Genomic DNA, 19,020 nt, shown 5'->3' on the forward strand with positions numbered 1-19,020 from the left:
TCTCAAGGACACAAATAAGAACTCGGGTAGTTTAAGCATTCTTCAAAATTGTAAGAAAATACAGAAGAACCTAATTATTTATTGTATTTTAAATTTAAATGTCTAACTATGTAATTGATATTGTATGCGTCTAAATGATTTAAAAAGTTATAAAGTAGATATAAAATAGAGATAAAAAATAATTTATTAGTTTTCTTTTTATTAAGTTTTAAGATGTAATAAGGTATAAAAATAAAACAAATTATGGTATTGTAAATAACGTGCTATATTTATATTACAAATAATTATAAAAAAAATCTCGACACACATAATGTACTGTACACGCATGCAAATCAAATATAATGATTAATAATTTATCGACAAACAAATCGATAGCTAATGTACAAATTATAATAGTAAAATAAAAACAGAAACCGTTCAATAAATAAACGGTGATAATCCATTGATACATTATGGCATTCATAACATAATACTGTGCTAATACAACATACGATGTACGCTTCACTTAAATGTACCATGCATTTAAAATAAATAATCGTGTTTGCCACAGAAAATTCATCGCTTAATAAGCAATGCAATAATTATTACCACTATTGAGTAAATTAGGCAGTCTTCTTAACACCAATATTACTGAACTTCACAATAACACCCAACAAAATGGTAACCTACCAAAACATACAAATTATTTATACAATATTAAGACAAACATTTGTAAAGCGATGTAAAACGATCTAAATATTGGTCTAGTAATTATTGCTGAGACGCCTCATAACATGCAAAACACTAACACTGCGATTATATACTTACTTACTGCCCTCATTATTCAAATGTTTATATATTCATCGTAATATGACACACCGTTTTTGTGCGGTTTGTAGGGATATTTAGGCTTAATGGTCCCTTTTTTCGTGTGACTTTGAAAGTGATTGAAAAATATTTCGTTTAGATTGTATCTTTGTTGCGTTATATTCAAGTAATTGGGTTGATCTGCAATCGTTTTTATTGCTGCTAAAAGCTGCCCTTAGACCGATGCGATTGCCACGTTTAGACCCGATTACGAAATTAGTCTGTAAGGATGGATATTGTTTATAAATAAATTATATCATATGAAGCTTCATAGCTATCATCTTCTGAGCGACCATTAAGATTCGTGTGTTTATCGTCTGATTAACACAGTGTAAAACGTTTGCGGTGTGCCACATTGCAATGTAAAAATTACTCTAAAAACATGTATGCGACAGCTTTATTGACTATATTGAGACAACTACACTTCGATAAAATGGGGTTTATTTACGCTTACATTAAATATTTGTCTAATAATATTTTTCTACGTATAGAGGACGTCAAATGAGTTGTAAGCAACACTCGTACGAGTGATTATCACATGAAGTGCTCGAATAAATTATTGCTATATTAGACACTGTCTAAGGCTATGTCTTTACTGACGGGCTGGCTTTTCACTTGTCCTAGATAACACGCTTAGTAAGACGGAATAAAATCATGAACTTGGCTGTAAATATTCTTACTATCAGATCCGTAAGCGCCAAGCAAGCCCGTCAGGGTTGGCACCCTAAAGGTTAAAAAAATCGTGTTGAAAAACCTTTATCAGAGTATTATATAATCGAAAAATTGCAAGAAACTTTAGAACTACTTGTCTATCTTTATGAAGTTCCGATTCTAAGCTATTTAATAAAATGACACAACACGTGACGAAGAATTTTTACATTGTATCGTTATGAAAATTCAGTTTCCTTTGAGGAAACATTATAGGAAAAATAGAATTTCTGAATATCAAAAATAAACTAAATTTTATTAAGACGCGTAAAACATTGCGCTAATTATATTACAATAAATACATAAAAATTCATATAGTAAAATTGAAATTCCAAATATATATTATACTAACGAAAATATTTATCTATTGTAATAACGAATAGAATGATATTCATAAGATTGATTTAAGCTAATGTGATGCAAGAAATAATTCGCAAAGTATCAGTAACTATAAAAATATAATAAAATCAGAGTCTAGATTATGAGGCATTTAGCGTATAAGACGAGTAAAGATCCGATTTCTATATTGCGAAATAACTCTTATAAATGTCAAAGTATTTCAAAGTACTTGCATGTTCATAAAAATGAAACCTTTAAGCCGTTTCAGAAATAGACCCGTCTCTTACTATAACATTGTGTTAACGCTGTGCTAAAAAGAGACAGGTATATAGACAACCGCGTATAACACTGATTTCAAACAATGAAATGCCCAACAAGAACCCATAAATTCAAGGAGAAGATATAGTTTTTCGTTGATTTTGGCACATTTTATGACGGACGACAAACATTCGATACACAAAGTTAACATTATTAGAGTCTTAAGAGAAGCTACTATACACTACTTACCCGATAGAGACAGAAAAACTATTATTTGACTGTAAAAATTATTATTTTTTGGTCGAAATAGTTTTTCTAAATGCGAATCATTAAGAATTTCTCCATAGAAGTTCTGTTAAAACGCATATTTCTGCCTCCGCCCTTTAAAAATAGGCTTTTATTTTCGTTAACTAGATTTTATGCACAGAAAAAAAAAATTAATCTTAAATTTTTCTGTCACCAATAGTGGTAAGATGCACATAACTTAGGCACGTTTAGCATTATCATAATAGAAACAACTTCACACTATTCTAAGCTAACACGATGAATTAGTTCAATTTTAGTCACGAGACACAAACATCACAATAATACTATTGTAGATATTTTTTTTTAATTTTGACATCTTTAAAGATGCTATACCAAACGCAACCTTAATATAAAGCAATGAGAACTATATTGCAACTTTAACAGAAGCAAGACAATGATATTGTTGTGAGGTCTGTGGTAAAGTCACACACGTGTGTTAACAGACTTCCAGACTGAAAAAATCTCATTAACGCGAATATCACATTTCACTGCCAGATTAAAAATCATTAATTACAATTTTACGATTATTTTCGAAACTTGCCAGCTCCAAAATAAATGTAAAATTTAAACGCGTTTTAACCCGATGAAGCGTTGTTATATTTGTTATCCAGACAGTCCCAAAGTCCAAACAAGTTTCGATGATAGTTAAAATTTTAAGCCTACTTATCTAAAGTCTAGCAATAAGCCTATTAAAGTCCTCTAATTCGATGTAAGATGTTAAGCATATACTTCTCATCTATTTGAGAACGCACTTTACGTCACTGATATGTTGAGATAGTAAGAAAATAGGGTTTTCAATACTGATAGATTTCAAATACTGTGTAAGATACAAAAATAACTATACTATTTCTTTGTTTGCTGGATAATATTGGATTATTTAAAAAAAACAAATGCTATTTTAGGCGTAATTAAAAATTTGTAATAGATGTATTACATTTTGTAATGCACGTCTGGAGGCATGATTTGAAAGTGTCAAGTCAAAATTGTTCGACCACTGTAAGAATGTCAATCATTCTTACAGTGGTCGAAAAATAGTGTTTATTAATAATCTAACAAAACTAAACATTAGAACATTGCATCGCTTGTCATTACCAATATTATTAGTGTTAAATTTACTTGCGAAAAACCAAACTTCATGCCGAAATCCAATGTTAAATTTACAAAAAATTTGATGATTAATGATCATCCACTATGCACTTTAGTAGAGACCTTAGCTTCGCAAGAAAAAAAATGTACATTAATGTATAACAAAAAATGTCTTCATATAATCCAATATAGAAATAGTATACTTCTAGTAGAAAATTGTATAGTTGGGTTGAAAAGTAGGTGTAATAAAGTCGTAATCGCCAATCACAAAACTATATACTAAATTAGGCCTTTCCGTTATAACAAATCCTCGTGCAATCCCGAGTCAGTCCACTTAAATTTCTTTGGGTTTATAAAGTACACCTGTAAAGTAATAAAAATAATTTTAATATCAATTAAAATAATAAGAACTAGTAATGTGATAGTTAAATAAAATCAATAAGTTAATTAAAGTAATTCTGTTATATAAGTTCCGACAATTTCTTCATCATTGTCGGCTCACATATCTGTATATATATAAAAATGAATCCCTATTTCCCTTGGTCACGCTAATTCTTTGTTTGTCGTCTTTTTTATTGTCAGAAGAAGGTTCTTATGAAAGAAAAAAATAAGAAAATTGCACGGAAATTAGAAAATTTAAGAATAATATTAAGTGATCATTAAAGGTCGAAGTTATTATATTAATACAATACATATAAAATAATTACAGTCGCTCATTGTTTGTGGCATTAATCTTGAATTTTCCATGTTTTTCTCATGTTGCCTGTTCCAATGTAGGAATACCAACAAAACTATTTATATACGCGCCAGAAAATCAAACGAATTTTGTATATCCTAAAGCATTTTTAGTTAATTATACCAATTCGAAATCAATAGTCATAGTAAGACGGGACAAAGTCTGTCGGGTCCGTCTGTACTTGAAATAAAAAAGTATCAAAATGAAATGGCAATTTCTGTTTCTGTGTTTTCTCTTATTGAATGGTTTGTTGAACTTGAAATTTTGGTAAATCTAGTTTAATAAGAATACGATATTTCATCAAATAGAAAAAAAACTTCAGTGTTTATTTAGTTTTCTTCAATTGCTTGTGAATTATATGATTGCAGTAAAAGGTAAATTGAAAGAAAATCTCTGGGAACATTTTAGTAGTCACAGGAAGCCGAGGTACAAGTAAAGGTATACTTGACAACAGTCTTATCTAATTTGACAGTTACATCGTTATATCGACATCGATACACACACATGATTCCATAACGTGATACAGATTATAAATCATTTTACGTTGTTTTTTTTTCGCTGTTATGGCTTAGACCTATGAATACTATAGATTAAAATTTGAACAATACTTTTGACATTGTAAAATCTTGAAAATCATTACCTAACAATTATGTGGCGGCAGTAGCTGCATGCGCAGGCGGCGACGGCGCAGAAGCATTACGAGCGCGTCCGCCTCTAGGTTTGATGCTTTCAGATATTTGCCACATCGTCTCTTCGCTTAGGACATCGTCGAACTCGTTGAACATCGCCTGAATGCGATCGTTCTTCTTAATTTTGTATTGTCTAAAAGTATAAAAAAAATGTTAATAATCGTTAATTACGTACATTTCGCCCTCGCTCCGTATGCTCGTGACACTTACTATTTATGGGTTTTTAGATTTGTGCATTTGAACGATCAACAAACTACAAACTAAATACGTTTTACAGGACATACAGGATACAGGAGTCATACCTACGGTTAAGTCTCTAAGATTTCGCAAAATATCATCAGCGCCTGGGTGACGCATGACCTCACAGTAGAAAATGTGTAAATTTTTGTATGTATTGTAATTGAGATATGTAATTGTGATTGTAATTGAGATATCATAAAAACAGACAAATTACTAGTCCTTAACGAGTTTCCAAACGTCATTTGTGTAAAAATTAGATTTGCAATTGTTTTCCTACTTCATATACCAGGAACTTACTCTTTATGGAATCGCTTCATATTCTCCATTATGTGGTATTGTTGCCATCGTTTTGTGAAGTTGATGCTGCCGTCGGGTAATAAATCTTGATTTCCCACATGTACAAATGTTAGGTCTTGCAGGAAGAGGCCTCTGAAAATTACAGTAATGTGTTAATAAATACCTACAAAATTATATGCGTAAAAAATAATTGTTTTGGCTCTATCCTACATATACACTGGGTGACAAATCAGACCAGCTAAAACCCATTCCAGAAAAGACCAGAAAAAATTAATCTCAACTTACATGTAAGGTATACAGGGAGGCTGCGTCTCGTTTAGCGCCTGTCTATACGCGCGGAAGGACATGGATGAATCAATCAAAGCACAGTGATCGGTCAATGTGTCTTCTATAGCTCTGGCCCACCCCAATCTTCTAACCGGAGGGCAGTCTAACGCCGATACGAGAGCCAAGTAGGAGTTAAAGTTGTTCATTTTACGTAATGCCTTCATAACTTTGAGAAATTTGCTCGCGTACTTCTCGCGTTCGCGTGCTTCATCCTAGAAAATTTAATGAATTTATTTAATTCTTTTTAATATACAAAAAATTTTATATGACGAATGTCTAATAATTTTATGCAAAATCCGGTTGTTTAAAATCTCAGCCATGACATATATTTTGCATATTTTATTATTTTCATTCAATTTCCATGTCTAGTAGTAAAATTACAACTGGAATTTAATAGAAACCGGAACATGTGAATCAGAATATAGTAGAATCCCTATATATTCTAACCAATTATTATATCTTCGGCGGCAACGTGGTCTAATAATAATACCGTGTTGGTTCAAAACACATGGTCCAAAAAACTATTTAATACCTTTAATGTATGTTTCATTATAGGGCTGTGGGTTTTTAAAGCTGTGGTCGAAATACTAAAATATAAATAAATGTCTAAAGGAATATATATATTTTTTTCATTTCAATGACTGAGATTTGCTGGAAAACTATTAAATATCAAACTGAAATGTTAGTTGAAAATATTTTTCAAAGCTTCAATTGAAGTCTGCTCTTTTGATCTCCATACCTGCTCTAAAATCCTCGATCGCGCCCAGAAACTCATCTTATTGAAGTGCTCCGTGAAACGCGTAAGGTTTGGTGACTTCTCTTCCGACTGATCTCTTGGCCATGAGAGAAGTTCCGCAGTCGTTATTCGAACGAATAAAGCCGCGTCTAGTACTGTCATTTGTTCGGCCAATTCAGATGCCTTAAAGTCCAGTAAGGTGTCCCGTCGGAGGGAAACTGTTCCATAGCATGGATCATATTCGAATCTGTTGTTCGTCTGAAATATACAGGTTGATTTGTCAAAAAATATGATATTAAATAAATATATATGGACTATATAGACTACAAGCCCATGGAAAAAAATTTACCTGCAAAATTAACCAACGTGAATTACGCTTAGAAGGCTGGTACTATATCAGAAAATAACTCTGAGCACTATGCCGTCATTTCTGAGCGGTACAGGTGAGTACGTGAGTGTATGGAATTTCTCAGGTACAATTGAATAATTACGACCAATTATTAATGTACGGCTTTTTTATAGTGTATAGATGATCAAAAATAAATGTCGTAAAACCTAGTGCCGTACTAAAGTGGTGGTGCCGGAAGTCAGTGCAAATTTTTAATTCGACGATAATTGCAGACGTAATGTAGATCATTTATTATTGTACGGCATTTGTGTAATATCTTTTCTAATTAAGTTGAATATTTGATCATATATGACGACTAGGATAAAAAAAATGGTACAAAAGACAAATAAGGTTTGATATTCAACTAACTTGAAAAGTCAAGTAATACTTACATTTTGGAAGTGCAGTTGTTTTTGTTTATCAACCAGAATCTGTCGTAACGCTTTAGAAATAGGCAATTCTTCAGCTTCAACAAGCCAATATATAAATTCCATAATTTGTTGCATCAATTCCCTGTCCAGATCCGACATTCTGAAAAATTATAACAATTTCAAATCAATTTCTATTGTATGTCATTATAAGTTTTTCGATGTTATTGTAATATTTATAGCAGATTAAAGACGCCGGGATCATCTAGATTCCCTTAAAATGATAACGCGATCTCGTACAGGGCTTTGAGAAGTTATAATAAAAGATAAATAAAAGTGGGCACACGTGGTAATTCCTGTAGATAGGTAGGTCTGCATGTAATGCGAACACAATTAGTACTTAAAACTTACGTGAGGTCAGCAATAACTCTGGTAAGCAGACCGAGTGTGGATCTTAGTTCGTGCGGACGCGGTCTGAAGTGATGTGCCCGCCGCACCAATCGCGAGACGAGCTCGTGCGGTGCCAGGAACGTACGGTACGTTGCCAGGAACGCTTCCTGGTACGCGAAGTCTGCGTAACAATAAGCTAAAGCTCTTAATGGGTTACGACTAATACGAATCGGTGAGCCCAAAGTTATTAAAACAAAATACAAATTTAAACGCGAAAATTCTTTATAGATTTAATTTGTCAATTCAAATTCAATCAAATCTCTGGGCACACACCGATTCATTAGCTAAACAATTTTGCGACGTTGTTTAAATGCAAACATCACAAGATATTATACTCCATGCCAGCATGCTTTAGCGCATGTTAACGGCCATATTTATATCATGCCATGACATTAAGGTGGTAGGTGCATTAAATTCTTTACAAATTTGAAAGAATATTCAAAGGGTTTTGTGCGTAAATGCCTTTTATTTTAATATAACACATTCCAGGATCAACGAAACTAGAACCCGGCCCCAAATTAAACCCAATATTTGGAAGGTGAATCAAACTCAGCGAAAAGCGTGTGATTATTTGCAATATGAGCAAGTAAGCTAATAATAAATTAGTGAACCAGCGTGTCTCAGGCCCATACTATGATCGACTTACACTCATCCGATTCTGTAAAGCATGAAAGTTAAGTGGTTATAATGATGTATTATAAACCCTTATCCTAGGACGAAAATGATATAAGACATGCTTAAATTTAAAACAGTACATTAAACACATAATTGAATTTAATCTACATACACACTGATAGGATTTTTGGCCTGACCAAACCTACTTTGGATTCAAAATGACGACCACAAATGTTACAAACAATATTATAAAAACGTGGTGTAAGGTAGAACAAATATAATTGTGTATAGAAAACCTGAATCAAGATTTATTAATATAATTATGTCCTAATTGAAAATTATAATAATTTCTATACAAACTTTACTAGATTGGTTATGTAAAAACGCCTATCAGTGTGCATGTCTCATCCGAATGACCAATAAAAAGAACAACGTACCTTTGGTAGCCTTAGTGGCGAGCACTATAAGGGCATCTGGGTGTCCACCCCTTACATCAACGCCCTCTTTCGTCGGGCCTTTGAGTAAGAGCCATGTACTGACATCCGTTTGAAGGACTATATCTTCCGAATCTGGTACGACTGCAGATTTTTCAGTTTCAGTTTGAGTCGGCTCTGTACTGCTTTCACTTCTCTGTAATTAAGTTAAATTATTAATGATATCAGGAAATAGTGATTAAATTAAAATGAGGTATACGATTGGGACTACATACTATATTTCATATCTTTGTAATTCTTTCGAACAAACCGAAATTAGTGAAATTAAAATAGTTTTTAATGTTCGGTTGCAGACATCATTAAAGTCTGCGTCCAATAAAAATAAATTCACGGATGTTCCTCAACCACGAACCATATTATTTATTAAAAAGTAAGCATTTATTTTGATTTGACCAAAATTTTGTCAACTACCCTCTATTAATAAAATAAATAAATAAATGTGATTACAACGTTTCTATTTAAACACTGGCATAACGTTTCGTCAAGCATGATACAATTTGAAAGCTTGATTGACGCATCGATTTTCCTTACAATTTCAATCTACAATAGCCATTTGTTTATTTAAAATAAACAAATGGCTATTGTAGATGAAACACGAAATTTAGTTAAGGTTTTGACAATTACCTGTGAGGGTACAGGCGAAGGTGCTCGCGACGCGAGTCGATCAATCTCATCCTCATCAAGTGGAAACTTGCCTGGCGAAGACACATACATCTCTTCAGTACTCTGGAATGTTTATAGATGACATGAATATATAGATTTTCATTAATAAAAATTATATTCTAAACAGAAAAATTACGGTACTTAGGGCTTTATTGCTTACTCACTTAACTGAAGTGCTCATTGTAACATCATTCTACGTTACTTCCTAAACACAGCCCACATTTTTAAGAGAATTAAAAAAAACCCTGACAAAGTTGAAATAATTTAATTGCCGTATGCTATATTGTTATTTCGGACGAAATATAATTGCATTGTATAGAAAAAATAATCATTAATAGCATTAATTAAATGACGATAATTGAGCCAAACTTTTCCAGTATTTTTCTTATATTCGGAATTGATTCTGATGAAGTAAATCTATAAAAATGACTAACAATAAAATATTACACACCACATTATTGAGCATTGATTCATCTGCAGAACTACTGTTGTGTGAGGAAGGTCGCGGCGATGGCGGAGGTAACAATTCGTTGCTTGAGGTAATCGAAACCTGTAACAAAAAGTTCAATCTATTATTTTTGGGATAATTTATAAGACGGGAAATGGCAGATTAATCGAAAACTATAATAGTTACGTACTATAAACGGAATAGGTATTGTCCTTATGACTGTCATCATACCTTTAAGGTATAGGGTGACAATTTCAACAAGGACTTGGTCAATGTTATCTACAATACTATTATAGTACAAGACTGTATTTAATAAATTAGATTTACGTTTATAAATTTTGGAGTCGTTGCGTTAGACGAGGCATACCAACCCACGAATTACGCACGTATAATTTTAATTGAAAAATGACAACAACCTTTCAAAAAAAATCTTCATAAATTTTATATCTTTATTCGCATATAGTGACTGAGAATTATGATTTCAAACAAAATCGAATGTATGATAATTAACCTCGAAATTTAATGGGCCATGAATATGAAGGAATTTTATTTGTATTAAATGAACTACCTGTTTGTTTTTGTTCATCTTTGGAGGTAGCGCCGGCGGCTCAATCGGTAATGGACTTGTTCTATTCGATGTTATCATACTAACGCTGTCTTCAGACCCACTGTCAAGTAATAAAAAATATAAGTGATAATAATATGTCCGTCCTTCTCTAACGTTGACAAAAAAGTATAGTTATATTGCTCTATCTCAGATCTCAGGTATCGCTTAATCTTAACTATAATAACAGTTTATTACAAAGATAAAATATGACAATGATAAACAATAGCAACACAAAATTAAAATAATATTATCAGCGAGCGGTACAGTTAGTACTCAGTCGTCTATGAACGTATCTCTAACATATAATATGTGTTGGCGAGATTGTCAGAATAATGCTCAAGATAGAGAGAGATGGAGTCGGTTGCAGGAGGCCTTAAGTCTTTAAGAGGTCTTTGATATATAGTTAGTTTTGTATTAGTGTTATTTCATGGAATAAATTATTTTGTTATTATTTTAAAAATATTCCCATATTTGGATAAAACATATTGATCGCTGTATTTGGTTTAAACTTTTGGTTATTGTAATTGATTAGAACTATGTAAATCAATGTATAATCGGATCGTTTAACTACGCACCTGAGTGGCGGTGTACTCAAATGCTGAACCGTTATTGATGAGGCCAAAGATCGTTGAACTTGATGGTGACCTATGCTCAGACTGCCCGTACTGCTGTGTTGAGCGCTGAAAATAATTTTTATAATTGAATCATCATTTATGTATTTACAGATCCTTTAATGTACAGATATATAGAGAATGCTTTGTAAACCTACTGCTAAATCGCAAAGGTACAATTCAACGTTATTGTTTTTTAAATTTTACGTTACATTAAACCTAGAAGCTCGGTCCGAGATATTTTTCTCCTATACAAAAATAGATGAACTGAACTAGAGATAATGTTTAAACTTATAATTTTATTATAAAAAAATGTATTAGGGATAGGGATACTAAAAATTATTTTAGCCGGTAATAATAGGGCAGGAAATATTCCAATAGGAAAAATAACTAATAAACATTATCTTTTCAAAGTATTGGGTTAATTGACGCTAATTAATAAACACATTAGTCTCTATGGATAATCAATATTATCTTAACTATTTTGCAGATATAATGTTACTAATATTTCTTGATCCTACTTTTTTATTATTTATGGAAGTCTTTAGTAGTAACATTTTGCTTAGGTACATTTTAGGTTTAATGTAAAATTACGCGAAACGTTCGAACAGTTTATTAAATTTAATTCAATATTAAACTAGTATTAATCCTACAATTATGTATCTTATTATTAAATGTGAATTATTATTTTTAAGAATTATTATTTTACGAAATTCAGATCGACTTATATATCGCTAAATAACAAATAAAAAAATGCTTAAAGAATGAGTAGAGTCTGTAACAACCCCCTCTGTCTGTGACGCAAAAAACTGAGATTCTAGGTTCGTTTCAGTCTGCCCCAAATACCACCCACTACTTATTATACACCCATAGTTAATCTTACCTGGACAAATTATATGTGTGTATAGAATGCCTGAATGCCATATCAGGTGGAGCCTCCGGATTTATCTGGGGATGGGCATTCATCGTGTGACTGCAGTTACCAAACATCTCCATATACGCCATAACTAAACCAATTATTTTAATTAGATTCACATTTAGAAACAACATCTTATAGCAATCGTAACGCGCTACATTGGAAACTCTATAACTTTACACTTAAGAAAAACACTTTTTGAACGGATTAAAGCTATGTATTATTATTAAAAACTTATAGTTATTTACATAATTCTAAATTTTAAATTCTAAAAATTTCCGACGTTTCGCGTGCTTTTCAGCATGCGTAGTCACGTTTAAAATTTAGAATTATGTAAATAACTATAAATTTTTAATAATAATACATAGCTTTAATCCGTTCAAAAAGTGTTTTTCTTAATGTGTAAAAGATAGAGAGATAATACAACTTTACCCTTTATCTTTTTCATGCATTTATATTAATATTACAAATATATCTTGTAAATTTTTAAACCATTGCTCTTCTTAACGCTCATCTTTAATATTTCATAGAGGTTCCAATACGTAGTAAAAAAACGCAATCGTGTTACACACATGAAGCTTAAACTACAATGAGCAAGCTATGTGATGAAAAAGCTAAAAGCACATGAATCTCCAATAAGTCGGTACTATGGAGTGGATCTGATAGTGTTTAGACCGCTGTAGGACCGCCGCAGACATCATCATTATATACTGCGCAAGAGGCGCGCAAGACGCCGTTAAGTCTGGCTAGACTTATTTTTACGTTATATATAATAACAGATAAATGATTACAATATAGGCCCGTGATTCAATTGTCTTTTGTTTTGAGAAAGGTAAGTTTTTTTAGAGTCATAATTACTGCAAGATATATAATGTTCTATTAAGCAATGACTTTAGAATAAAGTTATTCCCTTTCGTTTTTTAATAGGGAAAACGGGCAGAAGTCTCGCACGCTTTCTTGAAGGAATTTAATTAGAATTAGTTCGAAACTACTTCAATGGGTAGCAAAAGTGCCTTAACCGCTCAGCTGTAGAACTACAGACGTCGAGGTGATACGGGGGACTTTCGTAGTGTCTTTAGATATTAGTAATGTCCACGGAGGTCCGTAGCATGGTTAGCAAAGTATGCATGCATAGATCCACTCACCACTGTAGGCGACGCTTTGAAACACTGCTCGCCGCACCGACATAAACAAACATGCCATTTAATACCCCAATACATTCAGGATTTGGACGGTAAAATTCCACAGCTCTATACAGTTTATTTCTTAAAGTTTTATATCTGTTCGTCTTTTGTTTATGAACGCTTAAATAAACAGTTGACGTTTATGGTTTTCAAATGTGTTACGGCTCAAAAAAAGCTCTTCAAACTGTCAAATAGTTATCCAAGATATCGCAATTAGGATGCGAAAAAATTAAGAATATTAAGTTGTATTTTTCAGAAATAAACTGTATAATACAGATTTTAGACAAGATACAATGTGTGTATTTCATACACAACAAGGGCACCTAACAATCCATTAATAAAGGGTTACCATAACTTTATAAAACTGATTTATATCGTATATTATGACAATGTATATCAAATCAGAAATCAGTTATCGAAAGTTACGGCTATAGTAGTATATTGTGATATCAGCAGGGTCAGCTATATAAGGTTAGAGAGATTTGACCAGTAATTAGTAGCCGCTCTCCGTTAAAAAGCGTATATGTACAATATTACTAAAAATTAAACCTTTCCTAAACCCTAGTATATGCTTAATAGATGATTTAATTAAGCATATTATTTTTAAATATAGCGTCTTTTTCTATCACATTATGAAAAGAGACAGAAGAGTTTTATTAATAGACTTACTGATTTACTTTTTTATTGAAAAGTATTTACTGTGATATAAAAATATATATTAAAATATCATTCGGTTATATTTTCATTCAAATTGGCCTAGTAGCTGCAGTGTGCGGCTCCGTGAGATTGTAGTTTCGATCCCCGGCTGAGCACCAATGCACTTTCTGCCTATGTGCGCATTTAACACTCGCTAGTACGAAAACATCGTGAGAAAACCTTCATGCCTAAGACCCCAAAAATCGACGTCGTGTGTCAGAAGGACTAACCAACTACTTGTCTATTAGAAAAAAGGAATGATCTTAAAACAAATACAGACATCTTAGTCGCAGACTTTAAAGGTTGTAGCGTCGCTGTTTTTAATATTGTACTCATTGACATATCTCACAGTAGTCCTTTCCCATTTTAAAAAAATGAAACAGAAGAAATATCACATCACACAATATCTTTGGTACATCTAAACTATTTTATAAAAATATGTTTATATGGTAATACTGACTGTGTTTCTTCTTGAGCGGTAATGGTGGCGGTCGCTGGTGGTTATGTTCGGCTAACGTGTGCGGTCTTGCGTCATGTAGTGAAAATGGCGGACTTTTTCTGTAATAAACATTTTATTATTCGTTTTTGTGTAAATATGTGTAGTCGGAAAGTTAATATGACGAAGTTAAAACATGTTGACCTTTTACAGCGACAGGTTTCTTTGTAGTATAAATAAAAGGTTCTAAATTAATACATTTATTAAATGTCCTTAACAAACATAAAAAATGTATTAACTTTCCCGGGCTGAAAATTGGTACCCAAATCGGTTTCAAAACCTACCAATACCTTCACACTGATCAGAATAGAAAAGAAAATATTTCAATTTCGAATGTATATTAATGTTTTTGTCTTCAAAAACTAAGCAAGATATAATGAGCTAACCTGATTTCAACATTGGGGAAATGTTGTTGCACATCAGCGCGAATGTTACGACGAGTCTTCACCGGCAACTCTGGCGGCGTCTCGCCCTCGTCTGACGTTATGCTCTCCAACCTAACCGTAACAACAAACCGAATTACTAACATATATTTCTTTACGCTACTTGCGTAAAAAAAGCTTATTAAAAAAGCTTTAAAAGATTAAGCCCTTTATACAAAATCAGATTTATAATACCACAACGTAAACACAACTCGATTTGGACAATATTAAAGAGGCGTAATAACAATTATTATTACAAATCATACCCGAAGTTATGTAATTTAATGTTATTTCTTTTATAAAAACATAACATTTTTAGGGACTATATTTAAAAGATTCTTAATTCATAAAGTAAATCAGCATAAATGTTTTACAGTACCCATTTCTCTCGCTGTCAATTTGTGTACACTATAATTAGCAATTGCTTTAAAATACTAACAAGTTTCATATCAACTTATTTGTAAAAAGTAAATCAGTCTTAATTATATTATTTAAAAGTAATATTTGAGGGCAATTGCGTTTACGTTTTCTTTTTCGTTTTTATGTAATAAAATTTATACCTCAACTGTTTTAAGCGAAATGCTAGCAAAAGTAAATGGGAAATAGCATATATATTTATATACTAACAAAAAATGTAGGTACTCCAGAAGTATATTCCTATACAACTTTTTGGTTTAAAAGGGATTTGCTTACAAGAATATAGCAAGTGTAAACAAAATAATTAATTAAAGAAACGAAAAACATATAATTATTCAGCGGCTTTATGCAACTCAAACCAGGTTTCGGTGCCAAGATCACGTCTCATCGGAAACAGTGTTTTAACGTATGAAATATAATTGTAATAACATAATAATACAAAGGCTTACGCCGTGGCATAGTTCATGGAGCATATAACACGGAGATTCTGGTTTTGATAATAATTATTTCCTCTTGTTTAGCTCAGAAAATTTAAAAATAATAGGCGCGTTTAAGCATAAAATTCGGTTAAATTGTTCTTAAGGATGCCTAAGGAAGAAAACATATTAATGCTCTATAGATATTTGTACATCGTAATCTCTGTTTATAAACAATGATGCATTTTACAATCACCCGTGAATATTCGAAGTGGAACAAAACATTATACAATATTTTAAGCGGGTTAATGTTTGCGTGAATTAGCTTTATGAGCTCACCATAATTTCAAAAAGTGTTTAACGCTTTATGACTTTACAAGATTGTGTAAAATTTTGAAACAAATTTTTATTTCAATTCAAAAAACCTTGTTTTAACAGTACACTAAATCAACAAATGAATAAGGAAGAAAAAACACATTATTATACCCACTAACAAATAGTAACTGAACTTTTGTCAGGTCCTATGTAATTGTTCCCTTTTTAAAGGCTAGGTTAGGTTCTAACTCTGGACGCATGTAGTTACAGCTGACCGTGTCGTATCCTAACGTCCCCCCCCCCCCCCCTCAGTCACACAGGCTAAGGCACCATAGTACTGCCGAATTGCTGTCCTTACCAAGTAACAATTTTATTAAATACATCGCAAGCACGAATTCTCGGCCTACTCTGAAGCTCATTGTAGCCCATACAACCAAATAATTAAAGGATAGGAAAACTATATCATAGCTGTCTTACACCAATAATGTTATTAAATAATATTATTAATTATCTACTAATTAACTTAACCAAAACCCAACACCACAAAAATTTGTTGAAAAACACGAACAAAAATACTACGCTTGCTGTGGCTGTGAAAGCATGCAATAAACACAGAGCAGAACACTCACTTTGTATTATGTGATGTTACACTGTTCATACTGATTATATTCATGCGGGTCTCATTTTGCACTGTGCACTTCATTCCGCTCACATACTCTGTACTTTCAAAAGTACTGCAAACAATAACAAACAAGCATGAAGGACGAACTAAGACTGTGAAAAAATTTGGAAACAATTTTGATTTCTTATTTAGGTGCGCAATCTTAATCGAAATTGTTGCGTATTCTCAAATTACTGAATAATTAGTGTTTTAAGAGGCCGCTACATACGTCATTTAATTACGAAGTTACTCACGACGAAATCCAGCTTTATACTATTCCTAACATTCCTAAAATTCAATTGTTTTTAATCTGTGACGAAAAGAGACAAATGTGTACTTAGTTAAATTCAGTCAGTGCAATTACTTTCTCCGCCGAATAAGTATTACAATGAGATATTTTCTTTGTATGAATAAAGTACATTTATGTATAAAATTAACAGTTCGAGAGGGTAATTCAATATTTTGAGTACAACGCATATTTAATTAAATAAATACCAACTTGTATATATTATTGCTAGTATTCAATTTATGAATAAGAGCAATACCAAAATGATTTAGAAGTTTAAAAACGCAAACTGTGCAATTGCGCCATTAAAGTCTACTTAAATTAGATTTTTTAAATATATAGATAAATAAATGAGCTTACTCAGTACGTTCTTTGAGGCGTAGCGGCATTACAATTACTCCGTTATTGCGTTTGTAGCGACCTCCATAATTTTAGTGAAAATCACAATTAAAAAAGATTACGACCATTTCCTTTGTGAAACGAAAGTCATATTTTAAAAACATGTCGAATAATTAAATATAAAATTTTCCACCAAAAATATCGCGTACAAATATTTCCAAAAAGCACATATCAATACGACTTTCACAAACAACTTGATCGCATAGACAAATCATTCAAACAGAGACAAAGGGATATAGAGAACCGTGAAACATCAACTAATAAAAAAGAAATCACCTGTCCGTGTGACTAGAATAGTGATGTGACGAAAAGGTGGACGTGAAGCTGTGTTCTGTTGACATCTCTGAGTGGCCCACAGACACAAAGCCGGACTCGTTCGAGAATCTGTGATTAAAAGATTTTATAATTGTTCTATACTAGTATGGAATTAATAATCATTAGTCCTGGCACGTAACTTGGCCATGATGGCGTCGCGTTCCTATATACTTTTAGCCGGGAAAAACTCCCGACTCATGTGTCGACACATATAGAATACATACAGAATCTATTGACAAAACAAAATATTCGTTTAATTATTTTATGAATTTATAACCGAATTATATTATTTAACAATGCGCTTAGTGTAATAAAAATAAATAATTTTATATTATTACATAATATAACAATATCATTTTATAAATTTCCTATGAATTTCGTAGAATTCTAAACGAGAGATAACTTGTTTTATTTTACGCCCACATTTTCGCCAATTTATCGTCTCGTGATAAATTTATAAACTAACGGATATTCATTCGTAAGATTTTAAACGGTAAGGTTAGGTTAGTGGCTTATGGAACTAATCAGAGTGCACATACCGTTTGGTAAGTTTATCAATTAGCGAAAAAAAAATTCCTAGGAAATTTATAAAGTTGCGCATTTCGTTATATTTCGGTGACATATATATTAACAAATGCTTTGCTAATCGTGAACCTCGCAGTTGTGCGTTACAACCTCGGCTGTACAATAATGGAAGTATCTCGCTATATTAACATTCGGACGTAGAAAATATCGAGAAGAAACTGGTATTATCTTCTCCTAAAAAGTTCTAAAGACACTAATACACCAATTTACCTGCCCCTTTGCCTTTGGGGATTTACAGGACTTCATGCATTCAAATAAATAATTAAAAAAATATCACTTACCGATTATGAGAGTGAGCGTTACTCATATGGGATTCGTGTGACTCCACCGAGGTCCTCATTTCATTTAAATTGTTACAATTACATATACCTGCAAATGTTTATATGATGTAGCAAAAAAAATCGAGTTCATTTTTATTATACATTGTCTGCACTAAGACTACATTTAACATTACGATCTAGGCTAACTTAAGACTAATAAGGAATTAAAGTATAACCTAATTTACTAAAAAATATATTTATCATAAAGTGTTCAGTGACACTACTTACAGACTCTATTAAGGGAAAGACATTCTCTTGTTGTGAACTATTTTTTTTAAATAAATAAAAAAAAATTTACTTAATTATTAATTTACAAAACTTTAGGATTTTGTACCATCCAATCAGAAAAAAATATTTCCTTTCAGTTGTTAATTCACTGT

General features: G+C 32.1%; 1 protein-coding gene across 8 annotated transcripts in view; it reads right to left on the bottom strand.

The window, feature by feature from the left end:
* Window positions 1–257: 257 nt before the first annotated feature.
* LOC123707800 (guanine nucleotide-releasing factor 2) overlaps window positions 258–19,020 on the bottom strand; it is a 35,128-nt gene continuing 16,365 nt past the window's right edge. For 5 of the 8 annotated variants that reach the window (XM_045658148.1, XM_045658144.1, XM_045658143.1 and 2 more), the window contains 20 exons: window positions 18,602–18,689; window positions 17,697–17,804; window positions 16,704–16,808; window positions 14,891–15,001; window positions 14,469–14,566; window positions 13,274–13,297; window positions 12,096–12,219; window positions 11,177–11,281; window positions 10,563–10,662; window positions 9,998–10,096; window positions 9,508–9,609; window positions 8,827–9,019; window positions 8,421–8,432; window positions 7,736–7,895; window positions 7,349–7,487; window positions 6,572–6,826; window positions 5,791–6,044; window positions 5,506–5,637; window positions 4,920–5,101; window positions 258–3,906 (listed from right to left, as the gene is read on the bottom strand). In XM_045658148.1, coding sequence (XP_045514104.1) covers window positions 4,927–5,101; window positions 5,506–5,637; window positions 5,791–6,044; window positions 6,572–6,826; window positions 7,349–7,487; window positions 7,736–7,895; window positions 8,421–8,432; window positions 8,827–9,019; window positions 9,508–9,609; window positions 9,998–10,096; window positions 10,563–10,662; window positions 11,177–11,281; window positions 12,096–12,219; window positions 13,274–13,297; window positions 14,469–14,566; window positions 14,891–15,001; window positions 16,704–16,808; window positions 17,697–17,804; window positions 18,602–18,689 — 2,384 coding nt within the window. In that variant the 3' untranslated portion in view covers window positions 258–3,906; window positions 4,920–4,926. The remainder of the gene's footprint in view (window positions 3,907–4,919; window positions 5,102–5,505; window positions 5,638–5,790; window positions 6,045–6,571; window positions 6,827–7,348; window positions 7,488–7,735; window positions 7,896–8,420; window positions 8,433–8,826; window positions 9,020–9,507; window positions 9,610–9,997; window positions 10,097–10,562; window positions 10,663–11,176; window positions 11,282–12,095; window positions 12,220–13,273; window positions 13,298–14,468; window positions 14,567–14,890; window positions 15,002–16,703; window positions 16,809–17,696; window positions 17,805–18,601; window positions 18,690–19,020) is intronic. The other 3 variants (XM_045658147.1, XM_045658146.1, XM_045658145.1) reach the window with 3 other exon arrangements.

The sequence above is a fragment of the Pieris brassicae genome, chromosome 3 (assembly GCF_905147105.1).
Source record: "Pieris brassicae chromosome 3, ilPieBrab1.1, whole genome shotgun sequence".
Classification (NCBI taxonomy): domain Eukaryota; kingdom Metazoa; phylum Arthropoda; class Insecta; order Lepidoptera; family Pieridae; genus Pieris; species Pieris brassicae.